The 21,082-nt window shown below is 49.5% G+C and overlaps 1 protein-coding gene across 1 annotated transcript; it reads left to right on the top strand.

Moving 5' to 3' along the window:
• Nucleotides 1-219: 219 nt before the first annotated feature.
• LOC102952170 (arginyl aminopeptidase) lies at nucleotides 220-19,139 on the top strand. Its single transcript, XM_042975748.1, has 11 exons — nucleotides 220-724; nucleotides 5,067-5,207; nucleotides 5,524-5,672; nucleotides 10,162-10,278; nucleotides 10,974-11,209; nucleotides 13,807-13,920; nucleotides 14,812-14,924; nucleotides 15,108-15,216; nucleotides 16,381-16,605; nucleotides 17,414-17,556; nucleotides 18,552-19,139. The coding sequence occupies exons 1-11, from the start codon at nucleotides 278-280 to the stop codon at nucleotides 18,708-18,710; spliced, it is 1,953 nt and encodes a 650-aa protein (XP_042831682.1). The 5' UTR covers nucleotides 220-277; the 3' UTR covers nucleotides 18,711-19,139.
• The last annotated feature ends 1,943 nt before the right edge of the window (nucleotides 19,140-21,082 follow it).

The following is a 21,082-nucleotide window of genomic DNA, read 5'->3' on the forward strand; positions in this document are numbered from 1 at the left end:
GGCAAATGTGGACCAAATTATCCCACTGTACCTTTTCTCCAAAGTCCAGAGGTACCTCGTATAAAGCTGGAAGAGTGGAGCCTTGGTGAACAGGGGAGAGGTGGTGTGGTCAGGTCTCAGGTTTTCGGAGAGGGGCGTGACCCAGCCCTGGTCTCCCTGGGGGCGTGGCCCGAGGGGCGTGGCCCGCAGCGGGGCAGGGCGCTCGAGGCGGGGCTTCCCGCCGCAGCAGACCGAGCCGGCGGATTTCCCCGCGTTTGCTCAAAGGCACGGTGAGGCCATGGCGAGCGACGGGCCTCCGAGCGGCTGTAGCGCGGCCCCGCGACCGCTGCACTCGGCGCAGGCCGTGGACGTGGCCTCGGCCTCCAATTTCCGGGCTTTCGAGATACTGCACTTGCACCTGGACCTGCGGGCCGAGTTCGGGCCTCCGGGGCCGGGCCCGGGCAGCAGGAATTTGAGCGGCACCGCGGTCCTGGAGCTGCGCTGCCTGGTGCCCGAGGGCGCCACCGAGCTGCGGCTCGACTCGCACCCGTGCCTCGAGGTGACGGCGGCGTCGCTGCGGCGGCAGCGGCCCGACTCGAAGGAGCAGCCCGCGGAGCCCGTGCACTTCCGCACGCAGCCGTTCTCGCACTACGGCCAGGCCCTGTGCGTGGCCCTTCCGCAGCCCTTCCCGGCCGGCGAGCGCTTCCAGGTTCTCCTCACCTACCGCGTCGGGGAGGGACCCGGGGTGAGTTCGCCCCCTCACCCAGCCACTTCCTGCCCGCCCTTCCAGCCCTCCGAGCTGGCCGCCGGCCAGCACTCACTCCACCCCACCCCCAGGAGAAAGAAGATGCTTCTGCCCTGGCGGAGAGGGGCCTCGGGGCACCCCTGGGCACGCCTCCCGCCCTGAGCTCCCCGCCTTCTTCCCAGGCTGCCCGCTTTCCCTCTTCTGGCTTCAGGCCAGCTTCCGTGCTGTGCACCCTTCGTCCTTTCCACCCTTCCTGCCTCCCCTCCCTGGCGACTCTGGTGGCCTGTCTGCGTTGTTAACCCCTCATCACGCTGGCGGGCTGCCATTTCTGCCTGCAGAGGAAACCTTAGCCGATGCGGCTTTCTGGATAACGAGCTATTTATAAACCGAATTTAATGTTTCACGGGGCCTTGGGACCTAGGTCCCTGATAACGAGCTACCTAGTTTTTCCTTTATGGCAGCCCTGGACGATGCCGGCCCATGAGCCCTGGATGCTGACTCAGCCCTTTGCCCTACGCGTTCTTGTAGTGCCCCAGGCTGAACTAATCCTGAACCCCCGTAGTTATTTAAGTTTTCTTTTGCCAAGTTCTAGATTTGATGAACGGAAGAATTTGAGTACGAGCGAGAAATGGAATGAGGGTGTAGTAGGCCCTCTCGCTCTTGATGGGAGGACAAATATTGGTATGAAAGGATGGATGGTTCTGTGGCTTACATTTGTGAAAGTCAGAAGCTCCTTCACAGGGAGTTCTGAGGCTGTGGTTGCTAGTCATTCGTCGGGTGGGGTGGCTTGCAAGTTTCAGGGTAGGCTACAGTTTACTTATCTAGCTAGCAGTTCCCTTTCACTCTTAGAGGCAGCTCAAAGGGCAGTTCTGTTTCCAGCTTCCGCTATTCAGGGAGTAAATGAACCTGGGGTAGAACTTGCTTAAAAAAGGAAAAGTCCAAAGCAATGCAAATTGACTTCCAAGGCAAAGGGAAAACCCTCCAAGGGTAACGGAATATCTGTAAATGTGTTTGGTTGCTGTGTTTGGTTGTTATATTCTAGTTTCTGGTTTGGGGCAGGAACTTGGAATTCAACAGGATAACTGGAAAAATTAAGCCCTCTCTGAAATTGCCTACTGAAAGGGGCACCTCGGATTGAACAAAAGGAGGGGTTCCCGGGTGACTCGGTTGAGCAGCCGACTCTTGATTTCTGCTCAGGTCATGTTCTCATGGGTTGGTGAAATGGAGCCCTGCTTCCTGCTCCGTGAGGAGAGAGCAGAGCCTGCTTGGGATTCTCTCCCTCTCTCTGTCCCTCCCCAATCTGGGTGCTTGCACTTGCCCTCTCTCCCCCTCCCCCCCAAAATAAATAAGTGAACTTAAAAAAAATCAAAACGAAATAGCTTTCATAGAGACAGAACAACAGAGACCCACACTTTACAAAGAACTGCCCTTTGCCCCGTGAAGGTCTGCATTAAAGGCACTTGTATGTATTCCGTCTCATTGCCACCATCCCAAGTGAGGACTCTCAACTCACCTTAATCACTGTAGGTAGCAGCCTCTCCCTGACTTTAGACTCTTGAGACAAGTACAAGAATACTTGTACTGCAGGCTTCTTCATTCTGTTTTCTGTGTTGTTCTAAACAAACAACAAAAAACCTCAACCAAAGATGATGAATAAGAAGTGACGGAGGGGATGACCAGTACTTATTAAGATGTGCCAGGGGGCGCCTGGGTGGCTCGGTCAGTTAAGCCGCCGACTTCAGCTCAGGTCATGATTTCACGGTCCGTGAGTTCGAGCCCCGCGTTGGGCTCTGTGCTGACAGCTCAGAGCCTGGAGCCTGTTTCAGATTCTGTGCCTCCCTCTCTCTGACCCTCCCCCATTCATGCTCTGTCTCTCTCTGTCTCAAAAATAAATAAAGCGTTAAAAAAAAAAAATTATAAAAAAAAAAAAAAAAAAAAAAAAAGATGTGCCAGGGACTAGTCTATGAGTTTGACAGAAGTTAAATGCATTGTCTTTATACAAGTGCCTAATACAGTGCCTGGCGAACACCGTATGTTAGCTCTTCCTGTCATCTCATTAAATTTCTTTCATTAATAGGATTAAAAAAGTTTAGCAAGGCCAGTGAGCCCCTAGTAGAGTTTCCATATAGCCCTCCACACACAGTTTCCCCTCTTAGCATTTTGCAAATATGATGCCTTTGTTACAATTAACGAACCGATACTGATAACTAAAGTTCGGAGTCTTTTTCAGATTTTCTTAGTTTTTACTTAATATCTTTTTCTGTCCCAGGATCCCATCCAGAATACCACAGTATATTAGCTTTCATGTATCCTTGGGCTCCCCTTGGCTATGACAGTTCAACAGACTTTCCTTGTTTTTGATGACCTTGACTGTTTTGAGGAGTATTGGGCAGATATGTTGTAGGATGCTTCTCTATTGGAATTTGTCTGTTTTTCCCATGATCAGACTGTGGTTATTAAAAATTAAAAAAAGTAAGAGTTTATTTTTTTACGGCAGTTTTAGGTTCAGAGCAACATTTAGTGGAATGTCACAAAAGTGAAGTGCTGTTTTCATCACATGATAATGAGAATCCATAATATCAACATGATCTCTGACTGTCTGGGGTGATCTCACTCACCTGGCTAAGGTAGTGCCACTTTCTCCAGTCCACAGAAATACCATGTGGTATTTCTTTCTCCTTCTTTCCATCTGTACTATACTCTTTGGAAAGAGACTCATTAAAATCTTCACACACATAACACACAAATCTCAAAGAAAAAGTCAGCATCTCCATGTGGCGTCCTTATGCCTCTTAAAAGTAGGTCTCAAATACCTGTGTTCAAAGCCTTTCAAAGTGCACCTGCCGAGGCATGCCGCCCACCCCTGTATCTGAAACCTACCACCAGCTCCCAGAGACCGTCCATCCATGCCTTTCTTCATGTTCTATCCACCTGCTTGAGAATGTCTTCTCCTCTCCTTTCCAACCATCTCAGTCCGACTCACCTTTAAACCAGAAAGTTTTGCTTCCTGGATTTACCTAATCCTTTTCTAAATTCTAAATGGCACTTAGTGCTGACATATCCTCCCCCACCCCCCAGCCCTACAGTTAGATCTATGTGGTAAGTAAACTTTTTGCTATAGGCAAAAATTGGGTTTGTAATAACCATTCAGATTTGCCCTTGGTTAAAGGCTAACAGAAAACAAATTAAGAATTGTATATAGCCAGGGTGCCTCACTGGCTCAGTCAGTGGAATGTGCGACTCTTGATCTTGGGGTTGTAAGTTTGAGCCCCACATTGGGTGTAGAGATTACTTAAACATCTTAAAAAAAATTTCTTTAAAGAATTATATATAGCCAATGCCTATAATGTAAAATACATTTATTCTGAAAGGGTAAGTTTTAGTTTCAGGAATAGAGAATTTAGTTTCAGGAATTTTTTTTTTAGAAAAATTTTTTGTTTATTTCGAGAGAGAAAATGTGAGTGGGGGAGGGTCAGAGAGAAGGAGACAGAGAATCTCATGTAGGCTTGGTGCTGTCGGCACAGAACCCAACACAGGGCTCGAACTCACAGACCATGAGATCATGACCTGAGCCGAAACCAAGAGTCGGCCGCTTAATGGACTGAACCACCCAGGCACCCCTGGAGAACACATGTTAATCACAGACTCCTCCCACTTCACTTCTCCTTTTTTGTGTGTTCTATCACAAGTTCAAATACAGCTGCTTCCTTATTTTTTTGTAATGTTTATTTAATTGAGAGAGAGAGAGAGAGAGAGAGAGAGAAAGAGCATGAGCAGGGGAGGGGCAGGGGAGGGGCAGAGAGAGAGACAGACAGACAGAATCCAAAGCAGGCTCCAGGCTCCAAGCTGTCAGCATAGAGCCCGATGTGGGGCTCAAACCTACAAACCGTGAGACCATGATCTGAGCCGAAGTCGGACGCTTAACCGATTGAGCCACCAGGTGCCCGTTTTGTCTTTTTGATGAGAAACAACTACAGTGTGAAGGACTCAGAGGAGGAAGACAGTATGCCAGGGTCAGAGGTTATGTCTGGAATTCTTAACCATCTGAGCCACCCAGGTGCCCGAGGCCATTTCTAGAATTCTTGAGATGCCTGATGGGATACAGTGAGGAATAGACCCTTTGTGGTGTTTCTTCCATGTGAAGCGGATGTCATACCTTGGCATGGATTCCAAGGTAGATTAAATTCACAGTAGAAGAGAACTTCACAGTTAGGGCCAAATTGCTGGCATAAGGATTGTAAGGATTCCCTAAAAGTCTCCCATGCCAGCCAACTCCTTTTCCCTGGCTGGACTGAGCTCATGTAGGGGGTGTCAGTTTTGAAATGTTCTTTTATTCTCTTAGGTTTGCTGGCTGGCTCCTGAGCAGACAGCAGGAAAGAAGAAGCCTTTTGTCTATACCCAGGGCCAGGCTGTCCTAAACAGGGCCTTCTTCCCTTGCTTCGACACTCCTGCAGTGAAATGCAGATATTCAGCTCTTATTGAGGTAAGAGGGCTAAGGTTAAGTGTACTTGCCCTTGGGGTTGAAAATATAATTCCAGATCTGTCTGGCCACATTTCAGCTGGTAAATTGTTACGTCTGTCCAGTGGCCCCTCTGCAGAATTCCTTCATGTACAGAAGTTTTATTTGTGCTAAATCTCATCAGCTTAGCACAAGTTTAGTGTCTTGAAAGCTTTGTGTTCCCCAAGATGGGCTCCAGGTCATTGCTGTCACCATGCAGGTTGCCGGCCGTGCTGTCCTTTAAGCTAATCAAAAGGAGACTCTGTCCAGGTAAAATCTCCTAAGCTTTCTCTGTTGTCAGGTCCCAGATGGCTTCACAGCTGTGATGAGTGCTAACACCTGGGAGAAGAGAGGTCCAAATAAGTTCTTCTTCCAGATGTGTCAGCCCATCCCCTCCTATCTGATAGCTTTGGCCATCGGAGATCTGGTTTCGGCGGAAGTTGGACCCAGGTAGGAGACAAAGACCCCCACAGGCAAGGTTGGACTGACCTCGAGCCGAGGAGGCCTCTGACCAGTGGCCCCAGTGTGATGGTCTTTGGGACAGTCTCACATCCTCTCTGAATCCACAGCCTCTCTGCAGCGAGAAGTGTGTGGTATGAATACAGCGGGAGGAAGTACTCTTTTTGTCCCGTCCCTTCCTCCTTCCCTCCCTCCCTGCAGTTCTATAATCCTGCTGTCTAGAATGAGCTCATCAGTCCTACTAGCGGTAGCTGCTGTCCTGGGCCACCTCGTGGAGTACGGTTGGCGCTGAGACAGCAGTGTCAGATTGATCTTTATTAGTGTCTTTAAGTTCTGAGTTCCCTGCTAGCAATTGTTTTTGCTTTGTAATCTTTGTACCAAATCTCCCCGTTTTCTCTAGCAGTTAATTCCTGGAAATATACAACGTTGATGTCATTGTTTCCCTCTGGAGAAGAAAGCGGAAGCTCCTTTTTTTTGTCTGCTCCAGATGCATAAACCTGAACCCATGGTGACAGAGAGACCTCCACGAAGTTAGAAGGGTTTCATGGAGATAAATAAGGATTTTGTAAGGTTTCCTGCGAAAAGAAACTTGCCCAGGAGTATAGGTTTTTCCCGGCCCTCATACAATCTGCCAGCACAGCGTAATCCTGATGTAAAATGTTAAAGGTTGGACGGTAAAGCTGTGGTGCGTTTCCTGCCTCTGTCGCCGTGGCTCCTTGCTCAGTTCTTGGAGGTGCTGGTGTCCTTGCCGGGATTGGTTACAGCCTCAGACTTTGTAGCTGGGCTCAGTCGTGAATCTTAGTTCCTGGGTTTCAGAGAGAATGATAAATGGGATGCCATTGGCCTCTGCTTCAAGGACACACACTCAAAACAACACCGGTCTTGAAAGGTTAAGTGCTCTTTTTTCATGAAGGGCTGTGTTTCTGACAGATAGGGTAGTAGGTAACCAAAGGAATGTCAGCTTTGCATTGACAGGGAAATAGTTAAGTAAAGTGATGTCATTTTATTTTTATTTTTATTATTTTTAATATGTTTATTTTTTTAATGCTTATTTATTTACTTATTTTGAGAGAGAGAGAAAGCAGGGGAGGGACAGAGGGAGAGGGAGAGAGAATCCCAAGCAGACTCTGCACTGTCAACACAGAGCCCGACTCAAGGCTCCATCTCACGAACCGCAAGATCACGTCCTGAGCCAAAATCGAGAGTCAGTTGATGTCAATTGACTGAACCTCTCAGGCGCCCCGGAAGGGAATGTCATTTTAGAGAATTTTCTCTTACTAGGGTTCTGTTAGTACGACTATGAGCTGCTAATGAGAAATGAGGGAATGTATTCCAAACACACTGGAGAATGATTTTTTTTTTTTTTTTTTTTTGAGCCCTCTGTAATAAAATGACGATGGAGTACATCAATCCAGGGGATAGAACCTGTATAACCGGTCACGATGACTCATTCCTTCCCCTGTCAGGCAGTGGGGTAGCCAGTCAGGTAGTCGGTCTCTGCCCCACATCTGAGGCTCTTGTGTAGGTATGCAGGATAGCAGGCTCTTCTGGCAAACTTTGTGACCAGTCCCCGTTAGCAGAGGAGGGAGATCCTGGTCAGAAGAGACCGTGGACATATCCCAGTCATCGCTTTTATGTATGATCTCTTCTGATCCTTCTATAACCTCACTGAGGGAGATATGATTGTCTCCATCTTCCCGATACGCAAACCGAGGCCTCAGGTGGAATTGCTTGTGCAAAGTCACATGCGTTTCCATTGCACATCCGGTGCTTGTTGCGCCAGACCACTGGTGATGAAATTCCAGCTTGACCGAGAACACTCCAGTGTCTTCTGACAGAAATCAGCGGACTGGTGGAGGTATCTTGGATGTCCCCTACCTACCCTGACCTTCACCTTCTAGGTGCAGCACACGGGAGCAGCCTGGGTTTAAGGACTTTGCCAGTTGTGATATCCAAGCTGATCGCAAAGCAATTCCTTGCAGATTTCTGACTCTCATGTCACTGTCTTTTCTCAACCTCGTGCCCTGTCACATCATTTTTGGTGACTTTTTTCTCCATCTGGATTACCTGTCCAACACCCAGGGTTGAGGGTGGCTTCAGGGTTTCTCGAGCTCCTCTCTCCGGGGAGCCTTCTCCACCTGATTCAGGCCCCCGCACTCAAGGGCACACTACGGTGTAAGTCCTGGCCGTGGGCATTATCATGAGCTGTGCTGTGGCAGAAATTTTAAATACCTTCACCTCATTCATTCTCTGACCCCACCCTCCTAACCTTCCAGCTCTGTGGTGGCCTCACTCCCACTATATCTGCTTCTCAAGCTCCCAGAGGCCTTTCTTCCTGCAAGCTATACATTTCCTCCCGGGCACCAGCCTCTTGTGACCTGGCCCATCTTCTCTCCGTGGCCCAGGTGTGGGGTTGATGATCTCCTACCAACATCCCAGGCTGCCTTGCGCACTGTCCTGCTGCTGTAACTTCTAGCCCCGGCTCCGACCGTCCCCTTTTCTCTTTCTTCTGTACCTGGGTGTCTGAGAGAAGTACACAGCTGTGCATACTGATTCTGCTACCCATTTCTGGTTTTTTGGTGAAAAGTTGGAATTAAAAGTTGAAATAGACGGGGCACCTGGGTGGCTCAGTTGGTTAAGCGTCTGACTTCGGCTCAGGTCATGATCTCATGGTTTGTGGGTTCAAGCCCCGTGTCAGGCTCTGAGCAGGCTCTGAGTCTGTTTCGGATTCTGTCTCCCTCTCTCTGCCCTTCCCCCGTTCATGTTCTGTCTCTCTCTCTCTCTCTCTTTCAAAAATAAGTAAACATTAAAATTTTTTTTTAAGTTGAAATAGACATTTATGTGGTTTTCAAGGAAAATATAACAGATGTAGTCTTCAACTATAGATAGGCTTTCAATATTGCTCAGCAGACCTTTGATTTACCTTTCTGGCTCACTCTCCTGGAAGGAAGGAAGGAAGGAAGGAAGGAAGGAAGGAAGGAAGAAGGAAGGAAGGAAGGAAGGAACGGACGAAGGGGGAAGCGAAGGGGGAGGGAAGGAGGATGGAAGGATTTAAAGGAAGACTTGTCTCTTCAGTTTTCCTATTCGGACACCCTACCCTCACTCCAAGCAATGATCTTGTCTCCTCCTTTATTGAGTATATTTAATTTGTCAGATATGGTTATGTCCACTTCCTGTTTTCCATGTAAAAAATCATCTTCATCTGCCTTCATTTGTCCCCTTTTTCCCCCTGGACTCTGAAGAGGGGTCCCTCCTTCTGTTTAAAGCCAAATCTCTTCATCTGAGCCATCATTGACTCAGTCCCTCCCCCAAATCCCATGGGGCCTTGCTTTATTGCTCACCCCTCACTCTTCAAATGGGTAGCCTCCCCGCCCCCCACTGGCTCTTTCCTTCCGACCCCTAACCATGTTCCTGTTTCCCCTAGTTTAAAAACAAAGCAAAAAACAAACTCATGGACTCCACACTCCCTTCTGGCACACTGTTTCTGCTTCCTTTCTTAGCCAAGTTGCTTAGAACAGTAGTGTATACACTCCCTTGCCCCCATTTACTGCCTGGACCCATTGGAATCCAACACCTCTCCGGGTCACACCGCAGAAACTCCTGTAGTAAGAGAGGCCACTGGCCTCAACATGTACCGCACATTAGCTGCTCTTCAGTGCTTGTCTTGATGTTCCCCTCTTTTTCTTTTGCCTCTGTTGACCCTCCTCTGGCCTCCATGACACAATTCTGTCCTGGTTCCAGGATCTCCTGGTTCGCCCCTTCTGGTCTCCTTTGTGGGCTCTTCTCTGCCCAACCCCACGTGTGCTGGTGTCACCCAAGATTCTGGTTTTGACCCATTATCCTACATACGTCACTTAGGGATACTCACTGTTGTAATTTAAGGAATTTTCTGGGTACTGCAGCTAGAGCGATCCGTCAAGACTCAATCCGATAATACCACTTACTGGTGTAAAATGCTCTCATGGGGGCGCCTCATGGGTGGCTCGGTCAGTTAAGGGTCCAACTTGGGCTCAGGTCACAATCTCCTGGTTCATGAGTTCAAGCCCCGCTCTGGGTCTCCGGAAAGTGGGGGAAAGGAAACCAACATTTAGTACATGAGGCATTGTATAAGGGGTTTTTATATGCTGTCTTTATTTCATTTTTACCACTCGTTTTCCAGATGAGGAAACAGGCTCAGAGAAGTCAGTGACTTTTGCAAGGTCACATTCAGTGTTGGACACGTAAAATTGTAGCAGTGTGAGTTTGAGCCTGTTGCACACGGGAGGCTGCTGCCTCCACAGTGCTCTGTCGCGATCTCATTTATCCGTCCCTTGAACCCATGCAGGTGATTTGACCTTGCATCTCCTGTCTCTGTGGCCACATTGTCACATTCCTTTGGCTCCAGTAGAAGACTGCCAGTTTTCTACAGGTGCTTTCGGGATCGGGTCTCCACAATAGGTCTCCAAACACCATTCTTCTTTTTCTGTGCTTCTGTCTTTAGGAGCCGGGTGTGGGCTGAGCCCTGCCTGATCAAGGCTGCCAAGGAGGAGTACAACGGGGTGGTAGAAGATTTTCTGGCAACAGGAGAGAAACTTTTTGGACCCTACGTTTGGGGAAGGTGCGGTATCACATTGACTCTGATGTCTTTTGTTAAACTTGAGTCCCTGGTTTCCCCCTCTTACTGCTGGTGCTGCCTCTTCTCCCTCTGGTTCCTAGAGCAGAGTTCCCCAATCCAGAAGTAAAGGAAAGGAGGGAAAGAATGAGGAAGGGATAAGCCAGGCCTTGTTCATTATTGCTGAGGAGGGGACCCTGACAGAAAGGGTTATTGAAGGGACCAAAATGTGCCTTCCAGCCGCTAAGCGTGGAGATCAGGAAACACTGTCAGGGGACCTTTGTCGACTTACTTTCCTGGCTGCTAAAAGCAGCCACATACTCTCATTTTTCCCTTTGACATCTCCAGACTTCAGCCTCCTCAGATAAAAGGCTCTGTTAGGTCTTTGTGACCCCAAGTGGGCCACCAGTGAGCTAACTGTTGATAGAGCTGACCATATGCCCATCCCCTGGTGCGAAGGAGAATGGAGAGCAAGTCTCAGAGAGGCGCCTCCACGAGAGCAAAACCTGGGGAAAGGGAAGTCCCAGCGAGCTGGCCGGGGGACTGAGGAGCCTGGGCGTCATCTCAGCACGGCACCCGGTGTTGAACACCGCCTGTTCAGTGGCTGCATCTCTCAGGACTGAGGGTCGGGGCTGGGGAGGCGAGGCAGGGTCAGCCCTGGGGAGCCGAGGCCTGTCTGTGACCTCCCGTTTTCTCGGCAGGTATGACCTGCTCTTCATGCCCCCATCCTTTCCATTTGGAGGAATGGAGAACCCTTGCCTGACCTTTGTCACCCCCTGCCTGCTAGCAGGGGACCGCTCCTTGGCTGATGTCATCATCCATGAGATCTCCCACAGTTGGTTTGGGAACCTGGTCACCAATGCCAACTGGGGTGAATTCTGGCTCAATGAAGGTTTCACCATGTATGCCCAGAGGAGAATCTCTACTGTCCTCTTTGGTAAGCCAGCCCTCAGGTCCCCTCCTTCTCCTAGGGGCCCTGTCCCCAGTTCCTTAGCCAGTGAGGCCAATGTGGTCTCCTTTGAAGTTTCGGGACACAAGCGGGTGTGAAGGGAGGAGCAGTAGTGCAGAAAGTTCTGGTGAGAGGCCATGGAGGGCCAACTCTAGACAAACGTTCCTTCTAAGCACGTGATCTCTACTTCGTTCCATGTCGTTAAGTCAGCAGACTTAGGGGAAGGGAATCTCACAAATTGCGTGTTGACTGATAGGGGACCTAACAGCGAAAGGACCCCCTCATCAAAGCTGAGGACACACTTGATGCTCTGTTCTCCGAACAGCCGGGCAGCCGCTGGGTAGAGTTGCCCAGGGCTGTTCACCCAGATAGCTAGTTACTTTTATGAATGAATCAGGGGCGTCTGGCTGCCTCAATCGGTAGAGCATGCAACTGTTGATCTTGGGGTTGTGTGTTTGAGCCCCACATTTGGTGTAGAGATTACTTTAAAATATTAAAAATAAATAGAGAATAAGACAATTATAATGATACCTTCTATTGAACACTTACATACCAGCTTTGTCCTAGGCATGTTATTAAAAATAATACATCATTTAAGGGGCGCCTGGGGGGCTCAGTTGGCTAAGCGTCTGACTTTGGCTCAGGTCATGATCTCGCAGTTTGTGGGTTTGAGCCCTATGTTGGGCTCTGTGCTGACAGCTCGGAGCCTGGAGCCTGTTTCAGATTCTGTGTCTCCCTCTCTCTCTGTCCCTCCCCTGCTCACTCTCTGTCTCTCTCTCTCTCAAAAATAAATAAACATTAAAAAAATTTAAAACAAATACATCACTTAACAATTTTACCGTAGCCTGATAAAAGAGATATTATTTTCATTTTATATATGAGTCCACTGTGACTCAAAAAGTATAAGAAATGTGCCCAAGCCACTTAGCAGCTGAGGACAGAACCCCAAATTGAGCCCAGGTGGGCTTTTAAAATCTTTTCTCAACATTGTCTCATTATTGAAAACCTGCTATAGATCAGATACTATAAAAAAAGATAATGTTTATTATTTTTATTATTTCTGTCATCAAAATCTCTTTTGATGTACATGGGAAAACACATACAATGCATTTATCCATAATCTCACTGTTCAGAGAGAATGTAATATATCCTTTCAAACATTTTTCTATGCGTGTGTGTGAACCATCAGACCTTAAAACTGCCTTTTTTTTTTAACTTAATAAAGTTAAACATTTTCCCAAGTCATTAAATTTTCTATAGCTGCGTGGTATGGCCATTTCTTAATTTATTCAATCAGTCTCCAATATTTTCAGTTTTCCTAATGAAAGAATATTTTGACAAATATTTTTATATCGAAATGTTCACACATGTCTCAGATGGTCTCAACAAAGATAGATTCCTAGAGACATAATTTCTGGATCTGAACATTTTCAAGGCTTTTTAGCACACATTGTCCATTGCCTCCCAGAAAGTTTGTGCAGATCTACACTTTCATCCAGAGTATGTAGAGCAAAAGCCTATGTGTAAATATCTTAATCAGCCGCTAAGAATCCTGCTACCAAATATTATCATCCCGCCACACAGATGAAGAAATTGAGGCTTAGAGACATTAAATACCTTGCCCAGAGTCAGAACACCTTGTGAGTGGCAGAGGTGGTTGGTTCAAAACCTGGTCCCCTTCCCCTCAACCATTCTCTCAGTCCTTTTTAGAACCAGAGGAGATGTAGAGACCCTTAGAAAAATTATGGGTGACTGTTTGTCTTGTCTGACAGGAACGGTCAAATGAATATATAATCTTTCTATTTTTATTTTTTTTTAGTGGCTCACATCTTTTTTTTTAAGTTTATTTCAGAGAGAGGGAGAGAGAGAGAGAATGAGCGGCGGCGGGGGGGGGGGGCAGAGAGGGAGAGAGAAAGAGAGAGAATCCCAAGCAAGTTCCACGCTTAGTGGAGAGCCCAACACAGGGCTCGACCTGAGTCAGTATCAAGAGTTGGACACTTAACTGACTGAGCCACTCAGACCCCCCTATAATCTGTTCTTTTTAAAAAATTTTATTTATTTTTGAGTGTGAGCGGGGGATGGGCAGAAAGAGAGGGGGACAGAGGATTGAAAGTGGGCTCCATGCGGATGGCAGAGAGCCTGATGCGGGACTCGAACCCACGAACCTTGAGATCATGACCTGAGGCAGTCAGACGCTTAACTGACTGAGCCATCCAAGCGTCCCCTCTATAATCTGTTTTTATAGAAAATCAAATTAATATCTCTAAAAATAAAAATCTATTGATAAGGAAAGGTAACAGGAAAAGGCGTGAGATTTCCCTCATCCTTGTGTGCGGGTGAGACTGACAGCCTGAGCTTAACCAAGTGCTTTCTTAGGCCAGAGCAACAGGGAGCTAGGAGCTGAGTCAGGTTCTCTGTCATTGACCCTTCTTGCCCTGGGATCCCCAGGAGGGTAAAGATACTAAGCCTCAGTTATCTGTCATTGTTCTGTGGCCACAAGGGGGCAGCAACGGTCTTCCGTCCAGAAAGTATACTTGGACGTGATGTTACACTTTGTTGAGACCTAGGGTTTCTTTTTGTCCTAGGCTCTGCTTACACCTGCTTAGAAGCTGCAACCGGGCGGGCTCTGCTTCGACAGCACATGGACATCACTGGCGAGGAAAACCCACTCAACAAGCTCCGAGTGAAGATTGAACCAGGTCCAGGAGGCTCCTCTGTCTGACTCTCCCCTCCCCTAAATTGGGCTTGGAGCCCCAAATTATTTTGAACCTCATATTGATCAGTGCACACCTTGAATACTCTCCTTGGGAAGGAAGAGCCCTCCAGAGCTCTTTGTAGCTGTTCCCTGGCCTCTAGACAGACTCAACCCAAGCCATTCCAGCCAGATGGGAGTTCTTTCCAGTTTTGTGCAGTTTTTAATGACTATACCATTGCCGTCCATTTGTGCAGGCCCATACCCTTCTTTTTCTATCAAGTCAGACCTGTGGTTTTGTAGATTAAGTGTTAGCCTTATTTTATGGAGGATATGAGTGAGCACCCAACAAGTCAAATGACTTGTCCAAGGTCATGTGTTCTTTTCTAACGTTTTTCCTTAGTCCCCTGTGTGACTAATCTAAAACTTTTTCGTGCAGTTTAAGCTCACGTTCCTTGATGCCAATGACCATGAAAATGAACTTCTTGTAGACTGGTAATTAGTTTATTTTGGTCTAGAACATTCATGGAAACAACCAGTTGTTCTGGGAGGGGAGGTTGTGCATGTAGGTGGTGACCAATAGAAAAGGCACTGAGCCCTGTGCTCAGTCCTGAGACTCAATGGAACCCAGTGGAGCAAAGCAATCCCAGGAAAAAGGAAATTTGTCAGTTCCCCTGCAAGGTTGCTTCTTTGTCCTCTTATTGTGTCCATAATCCGTGACCCTTTAAGATCAACTTTGAAGTGGTTTGAGAGAGGCTGAGATGGATCTGGAAACATTCCTGGCCTTGCTGAACCTGGGGAAGCTGAATTCTGATCTCTTCCATAACTACTCTCTGAATCTGGAGCCGGAGAAGAACAATGAAGGCGACAGGTTACAAGTGTCTGCTTTCTCTGCTAGGTGTGGACCCAGATGATACCTACAACGAGACCCCCTATGAGAAAGGCTTCTGCTTTGTCTCATACCTGGCCCACTTGGTGGGTGATCAGGATGAGTTTGACAATTTTCTCAAGGTATAGTCAACTCAGAGAGGAGGGGTGAAAGGAGAACGTGCAGAGAAACCAGCTGGGCCAGAGGAGGGGGGGGGGTAGAGGCAGGGGCTGAAGGGACAAGGGGTTGGAGGAGAATCCAAGGAACAGAGGGACTCTGCTCCCCAGGGGATCCAGAAGGACTGAAAAGTACCTCCCTCCCTGCAGGCCTATGTTAATGAATTCAAATTCCAAAGTATCTTAGCTGATGACTTTCTAGAATTCTACTTGGAATACTTCCCTGAGCTGAAGAAGAAGAGAGTGGATTCCATTCCAGGTGAGCAGAGGAGCCGGCCTACAGGCTTCTAGAAGACAGTAGAGAATTATGGCTAATGCACATCTGGGAAGACTAAGCTGGGGCAGGAAAACGTTGAACTGGAGTCACGTAGCAAGTGGCAAACAGCCTTGTCCCACGAGAATGACTCTCTCTGCTCCTCCTGGCCTCATTTTCTCCACTTTGTCTCTTCAGTCTCTCTTCTCTGTCCTCATTTTCCTCACATCTGCACACACTCAACCAAACCCCCAACTCTGCCCCAGAGAGCTGCCACAGCCCAGGCTGTGACCTAGGGCATTGGTCCCGGCAGCAGCCCCGCCTTGTGAGTGTGGAGTCACCTCGTTCAGCCTTCCGAGTGAAGGAAAATCCCAGCGGCAGCCCTGATTTCAGCTGGGGAGGCACTGCTTCCTAAGAGAGAGTAGACGGTGGCCTGTCACAGATGAGGCAACCCACTTCATGCTGTACTGACCCTGAGTCTGTCCGTCATCGGGCTGGCAAAGTCAACTCCCTGCTGACAGCCGGGACTGGTCAGGCCTGGAGCACCTACTCTCTGCTTGGAGGCCCACACTTCAAGGTCATGAGACTCTGTGGCTAACGAAAGTTAATAATTACTGAGTGCTTACTATGCACCAGGCAGGATGCTAAACTCGTAATGTGTATTTGCTTATTTAATTCTCACCACTGCCAACCAAGGGCCTCCTACCCTGCCTTTTATTGTTTTACAGATAAAAGGCACAGAGAGGTGAAGTTACATGCCCATGGCCTTCCAGCTAGTTAATGGCAGAGCAGAGCGGAGATAGGAGCCCGGGCAGCCTGGTCTTAGAGCCCAGGATGTTCTGCACCAAGCCGTTCAGGTCATCTGAAGGAGAACGTGAACGTGATTGACACTAGGAAAGCATTCATCCACCTGGTTCTGACAGCACAGTGTTTATTTGGAGCAAAAACCACTGTCACAGTAGAAAGGGGGGCAGTCTAGTCTGACTGTAACAGTCTAGGTCTCAATATAAGTGGACCTGACTGAAGCAGCTGGTTGCGTGGGGTAGTGATATTAAGCGTTAGGGATGGATGGAGGCAGACAGGAGCTTGAGGTCTCGGTGTTGCTGGAGCAAATTGACCTCGATGCTACCAGAGCATTCCGACAGTACCTTCTCTCCTTCTACCAAACAGGTTTTGAGTTTGATCGGTGGTTGAACACCCCTGGCTGGCCCCCCTACCTCCCTGACCTCTCCCCTGGGGACTCGCTTATGAAGCCTGCTGAAGAGCTGGCCCAGCTGTGGGTGACCAGGGAGCTGGACATGAAGGCCATTGAAGCTGTGGCCATTTCTACCTGGAAGACCTACCAGCTGGTTTACTTCCTAGATAAGATCCTCCAGAAATCCCCTCTCCCTCCCGGTAAGAAAGCGGGTAAATCCAGGTTCCTTGTGTACAGAGCTTTATATCAGGAGCTAGAGGGAGACTGGGAGGGAAGCCCTTGCAATGCCTGCCCCTAGGCCATTGCCAGGTGTTAGCAGGTGGATGCAAGCACTTCACAAGAAACACGTCAACAGATGATGTAAGTCATACATGCAAATGCCCTGGGGAACAGAATAATAAAGCCTAGCATTCGCTGAGCCCTCTGGGTCAGCAGGTAATTCTTTTAAACTCTACGTCTGAGGTCATTGAGCCCTCCTAACTACTCTGTGCCTAGCTGCTGTGATTGTAACCCCCAGGTGATGGAGAATGAACTTGAGCACAATTAGGTCACATGGCCCATAAACGCTGGGGCTGGGATTTGGAAGCTGTCAACCACTAATGCTAAATTGCTGCTCAGCCAGAAATAACAGTCATCCAGGGGTGTTGTAAAGAGAAAAAGTGAACACCGAACTAACTTTTAGCTGGTGGTGGTGGTGGGAGGAAAAATGGGACACAGGGTATTTGAGGAGGATACCTGTGCTTTATTCCTGGAGGGCAAACGGAGGACGGCAGAAAGTGTGTAATTTGATGGAAGAGCCTTAGAAATTAAGGTAAATTCGGAAATAGGACATTACCCTTTCAGAGCAGAAGATGACCAGAACGAGCATAAAATGGGTGGGTGGGAACCTCCTTGACGTCATTCCCGGAGTCCCCGGCGTGCCTATGGACAGACTGCTGAGACTGGAGTTTGGCCTCTGGCTCGTGGCTCTGATGAAACAGCCGTTAAAAACCCATTTCCTCTTTTCAGGGAATGTGAAGAAACTGGGAGAGACTTACCCAAAGATCTCCAACTCCCGGAATGCGGAGCTCCGGCTCCGATGGGGCCAGATCGTCATTAAGAATGACCACCAGGAGGATTTCTGGAAAGTGAAGGAATTCCTGCAGAGCCAGGTGGGTGAGCCCCACCTCCTTGTCCCCCTCAAGGCACGCGGTGGGCCGCTCAGCCTTATTGGCAGTAGTCCTGCAGGTAGAGCCTCATTCTCTGCCCTTCTCTGGAGCAGAGGAGGGAGGGAGGGCGGGAGGGAAAGGACCTCGGGAGGACCCTGATCAACAGTCTCCTTCCTGAGTGTGGCTGGTGGAGGTGTTGCCTGGGGAAGAAGCCTCCAGGGTTGGGGAGCCTTTTCCAGATCCCCCGGTAAAAGCCAGTCAGAGCTACCCCCCACCTGGGAACAAAGGTAAAGTGGGACTGGAGGGCCGGTCTTGAGGGGAGGGGCCCAAGGACCAGAGAGACAGCAAAGGGTGAGATCATAGGTTCCTGCTTCCTGGGGGGAAGCTCGTGACCTGGGAGGGCTCAGGCGGCAGCAGGAGCCTGCCCTGCCGGGCAAGGTGGGGCTCGGTAGGAAGTGGCGCCCTGATGCCTACATCTGTTTGCGACGGGAGCTCTGTACCTGTCTGCAGGTGTTCTGAGCCCTCGGAGGGCTTCTCCGAGCCTCTGGAGTTGAGGAACTTTGTGATGTGGCAATCTCACGTTGATGTGGATTTGACTTGTGGGTTTTCTTGCACTTGACTGCAGCTGGGCCTCACGTGGCCCTCAGTTTTACGTGCTGCAGCCTTTGCTACCGGCTCTTAGCTTGGCGGCTAAGCACTTACAGCCTCCTAGGTTCGGAGCCCCATTGTGCCTGCCCTCCTCATTTGCTCTGTTGAGTGTAGACGCCCCTGTGCTGTCATGGACTGTGAAGACTTAAGATCTACCCACGTGGATCTTTGGCCCCCAAGAAGATGCCAGAATAAGGGCACGCCTGCCAGGACACTCCTCATTCCAACACTGATACCCACATCCCTTTTGGCACCTGATGAGGCGTGCCGCTAGAGCGGGGCCGGGGGCCGTGCAGACGCACGCACGGAGCAGCCTGCTTAGGCCACGCGTGTGCGTGTGTTTCTTGCAGGGAAAACAGAAGTACACTCTTCCGCTGTACCACGCGATGATGGGTGGCAGCGAGGTGGCCCAGACCCTTGCCAAGGAGACCTTCAAGGCCACCGCCCCCCAACTCCACAGCAACGTTGTCAACTACGTCCAGCAGATCGTGGCGCCCAAGGGCAGTTAGAGGCTCGTGGGCATGGCCTCTGCCTCTTCAGCCTTCGCAGGCTTTCAGAATACTGTTCCCAAATTCCAATTCTCCAGTCAAATTCCTGAAGTTTACACACCCTCGGAAAAATCTGTTCTCTGGCTTGGGGGCTGCGACTCTTGGGCCTCTGCTTTGGTGGGAACTTCTCTGGACCGGGAAGTCCTGAGACCAGAGAACCTTCCACAGCTCTCTAGTGCAGGCTGCTGGCTGTGGTGACGGCAGGCAATTTTCTCCCCCTCCCCACTCTTTGGGAAGAGCAGAGAGGATTTTCTGGTCCTTTCTCTTCCCTTCTCTTCCCTCTCCTTTTCTTTTCTTTCCTTTCCTTTCCTTTTCTGATTCTTGAAGTACTGTGCAAAGGGCTGCATTCTGGGAATTCTTTTTTTTTTTTTCCAGGTTTAATCTTTATTTTAATAAATATTTTTAAGTGAAAAGTATTTGAGTCAGAGTTACAACCTGAGTGATTGAAATTTCTGCTTCCATGCACGCCCTCTGTGGGCAAGTAGTCTGAGCAGGTCACTGGGGACCCCCCCAGAAGCTGACAGCACTTTCCTGCCCGTAGGGAACCCCCAGGGTCAAGAGGTAGGGGTCCCACACACACAGAGATGAAAACATACACAGCTGTATGGCTGAAGCACACCTATAGCAAATGAACTTCATTCCAGTTCTCTCTAAGGCAGCTAAATTCTCTACCCGTGGCGCCATTCCTGTTCATCCATTCCATTGCTTAAAAAATGTGTATTTTAGTGATTTTTCTCCGGCCTTCTCACAGTCCCTGGGGCTTCACCGGGACTCCCCTGCTTTTGATCCTGGATAAGTATTTTAATGATGTGGTAATAAATAGAGTCTGCCCAGAACTTTGGCACTAAGTTCTGCTTTCCTGGTTTCAACATGGGGATCTAAGCAGTTAGCAGCTTGGATTTGGGGTGTGGGATGAGGGGAGAGGCGTGAAAAAATATTTAAATATATTGAAGCTGCCTTTCAGGCACAGGAATACAAGGCACTCCTGACCATTGTGGCTGTGTCCTTGGCTTTGAGGTTGTCCATTCGGGCCTCCCTTCCCTGCACAGGGGTTGGGAAAGAAAACACAGCGTAGCCACTGAAATAGATTTGTTCTTGCTCTTAACCAGAGTGAGGGAATGGTGGTGACCAGGTGGCGGGCCAGTGAGGCCTCTGTCCCCTGGCACACCCAGAGCTTCACCAGCAGAGAGAGAACTTTGGGTCTGAGGAGAGGGATTTGGAGGCCCAGGACTGTCAGAGCTCTGGTAGGCCCTGACACTTTGATGGCAGACTGTCTCCATGGTTCTTTCGAGGCTGTTCCTGGTGCTATGCTATCGGCAAGGATGATTTTAGGGCCATCCAGATGCCCCCCTTACCCCCCAGCTCGGAGTCTGCTTTACCAGCTCTGAGACCAGTGGCTGTCTTCCCTTGTTTGCACAAGAACGTATGGCATGATAGTAATGGCGAAGAGTCTCCGTGGAAGCAGAAGGCTGGAAAGGTCTTCCTCTGATGGCTGCTCTTTGACCCCACTAACTTTGTGAGCCCTCACATTGCACAGCATGGGGATCCTGACTTGTGTCGCCTGCCCTGCTCACCACCTTTGCCACTCAGCGGTCCTGCCGGATGTGCCTGTCCTTTTATAGGGCTGCGAGGCAATGCTCTGGCCATCCCGTGTCCGAGAGATGAGGCAGTGCCATTGTCCCTGCAAGCTCACGGGGAGGGGTCTTCTTGCCATTGGCAGGGAAGGCCTCTGCCTCCTACTCCAGGGCTCCTCTGACCACTATCCTAGAACCTTCTCCCACTCCACCTCCAAGGCACTGACCTCAAACTGCAGTCTTTTCCCCCTACCATCCGCAATAACATCACCTGCTATTGGGCTATTGAAGGCATTCGTACTTGGAGATAAGGCGCTAGCCTATAGAGGTTCCTTATCTCAGCCCCATTTCTTTTGTGAAGCCCTGGGAAGGCAAAGGAGCTGATATCCTTTCTTATTCTCTCCACATCCTTCTCATCCCACCCTCTGGAGCCTTAGCCAGGTGTCCTCCAGGGCAGGGGAGCATGTGAGCAGTCCTGGGGCTAGAAGCCGGTTCTCCCACATTCCAGGGTGAGTGACTGGGTGGAGGGTGTGCCCGCCTCCGGCTCCTTGGGGGAGGCCCCCTGAAGGGCCGGGGGAAAAATCCTACCACCAGAGCCCCAGGCTTTCCTGCCACCCCTGGCCTACTGGAGGGGGCCCTGGACCCTGAGCCCCTCTCCTAGGTGCCCAGCAGTTTCGGACAAAGAGGAGAAGATTCCTGGAGATGGACTTCCGAGTCCTCTGGCTGTAGAGTCAAAGAAGGGGCAGCTCTGGAGGTGGA

Source organism: Panthera tigris, chromosome F3, assembly GCF_018350195.1.
Source record: "Panthera tigris isolate Pti1 chromosome F3, P.tigris_Pti1_mat1.1, whole genome shotgun sequence".
In the NCBI taxonomy this organism is placed as follows: domain Eukaryota; kingdom Metazoa; phylum Chordata; class Mammalia; order Carnivora; family Felidae; genus Panthera; species Panthera tigris.

Coding starts and splice junctions, on each gene's coding strand:
- LOC102952170 (XM_042975748.1), top strand. CDS start 278: ATGGCGAGCGACGGGCCTCCGAGCGGCTGTAGCGCGGCCCCGCGACCG. Junction 5,208..5,523: donor GATATTCAGCTCTTATTGAG/GTAAGAGGGCTA, acceptor CTCTGTTGTCAG/GTCCCAGATGGCTTCACAGC. Junction 15,217..16,380: donor GAGAGTGGATTCCATTCCAG/GTGAGCAGAGGA, acceptor TCTACCAAACAG/GTTTTGAGTTTGATCGGTGG.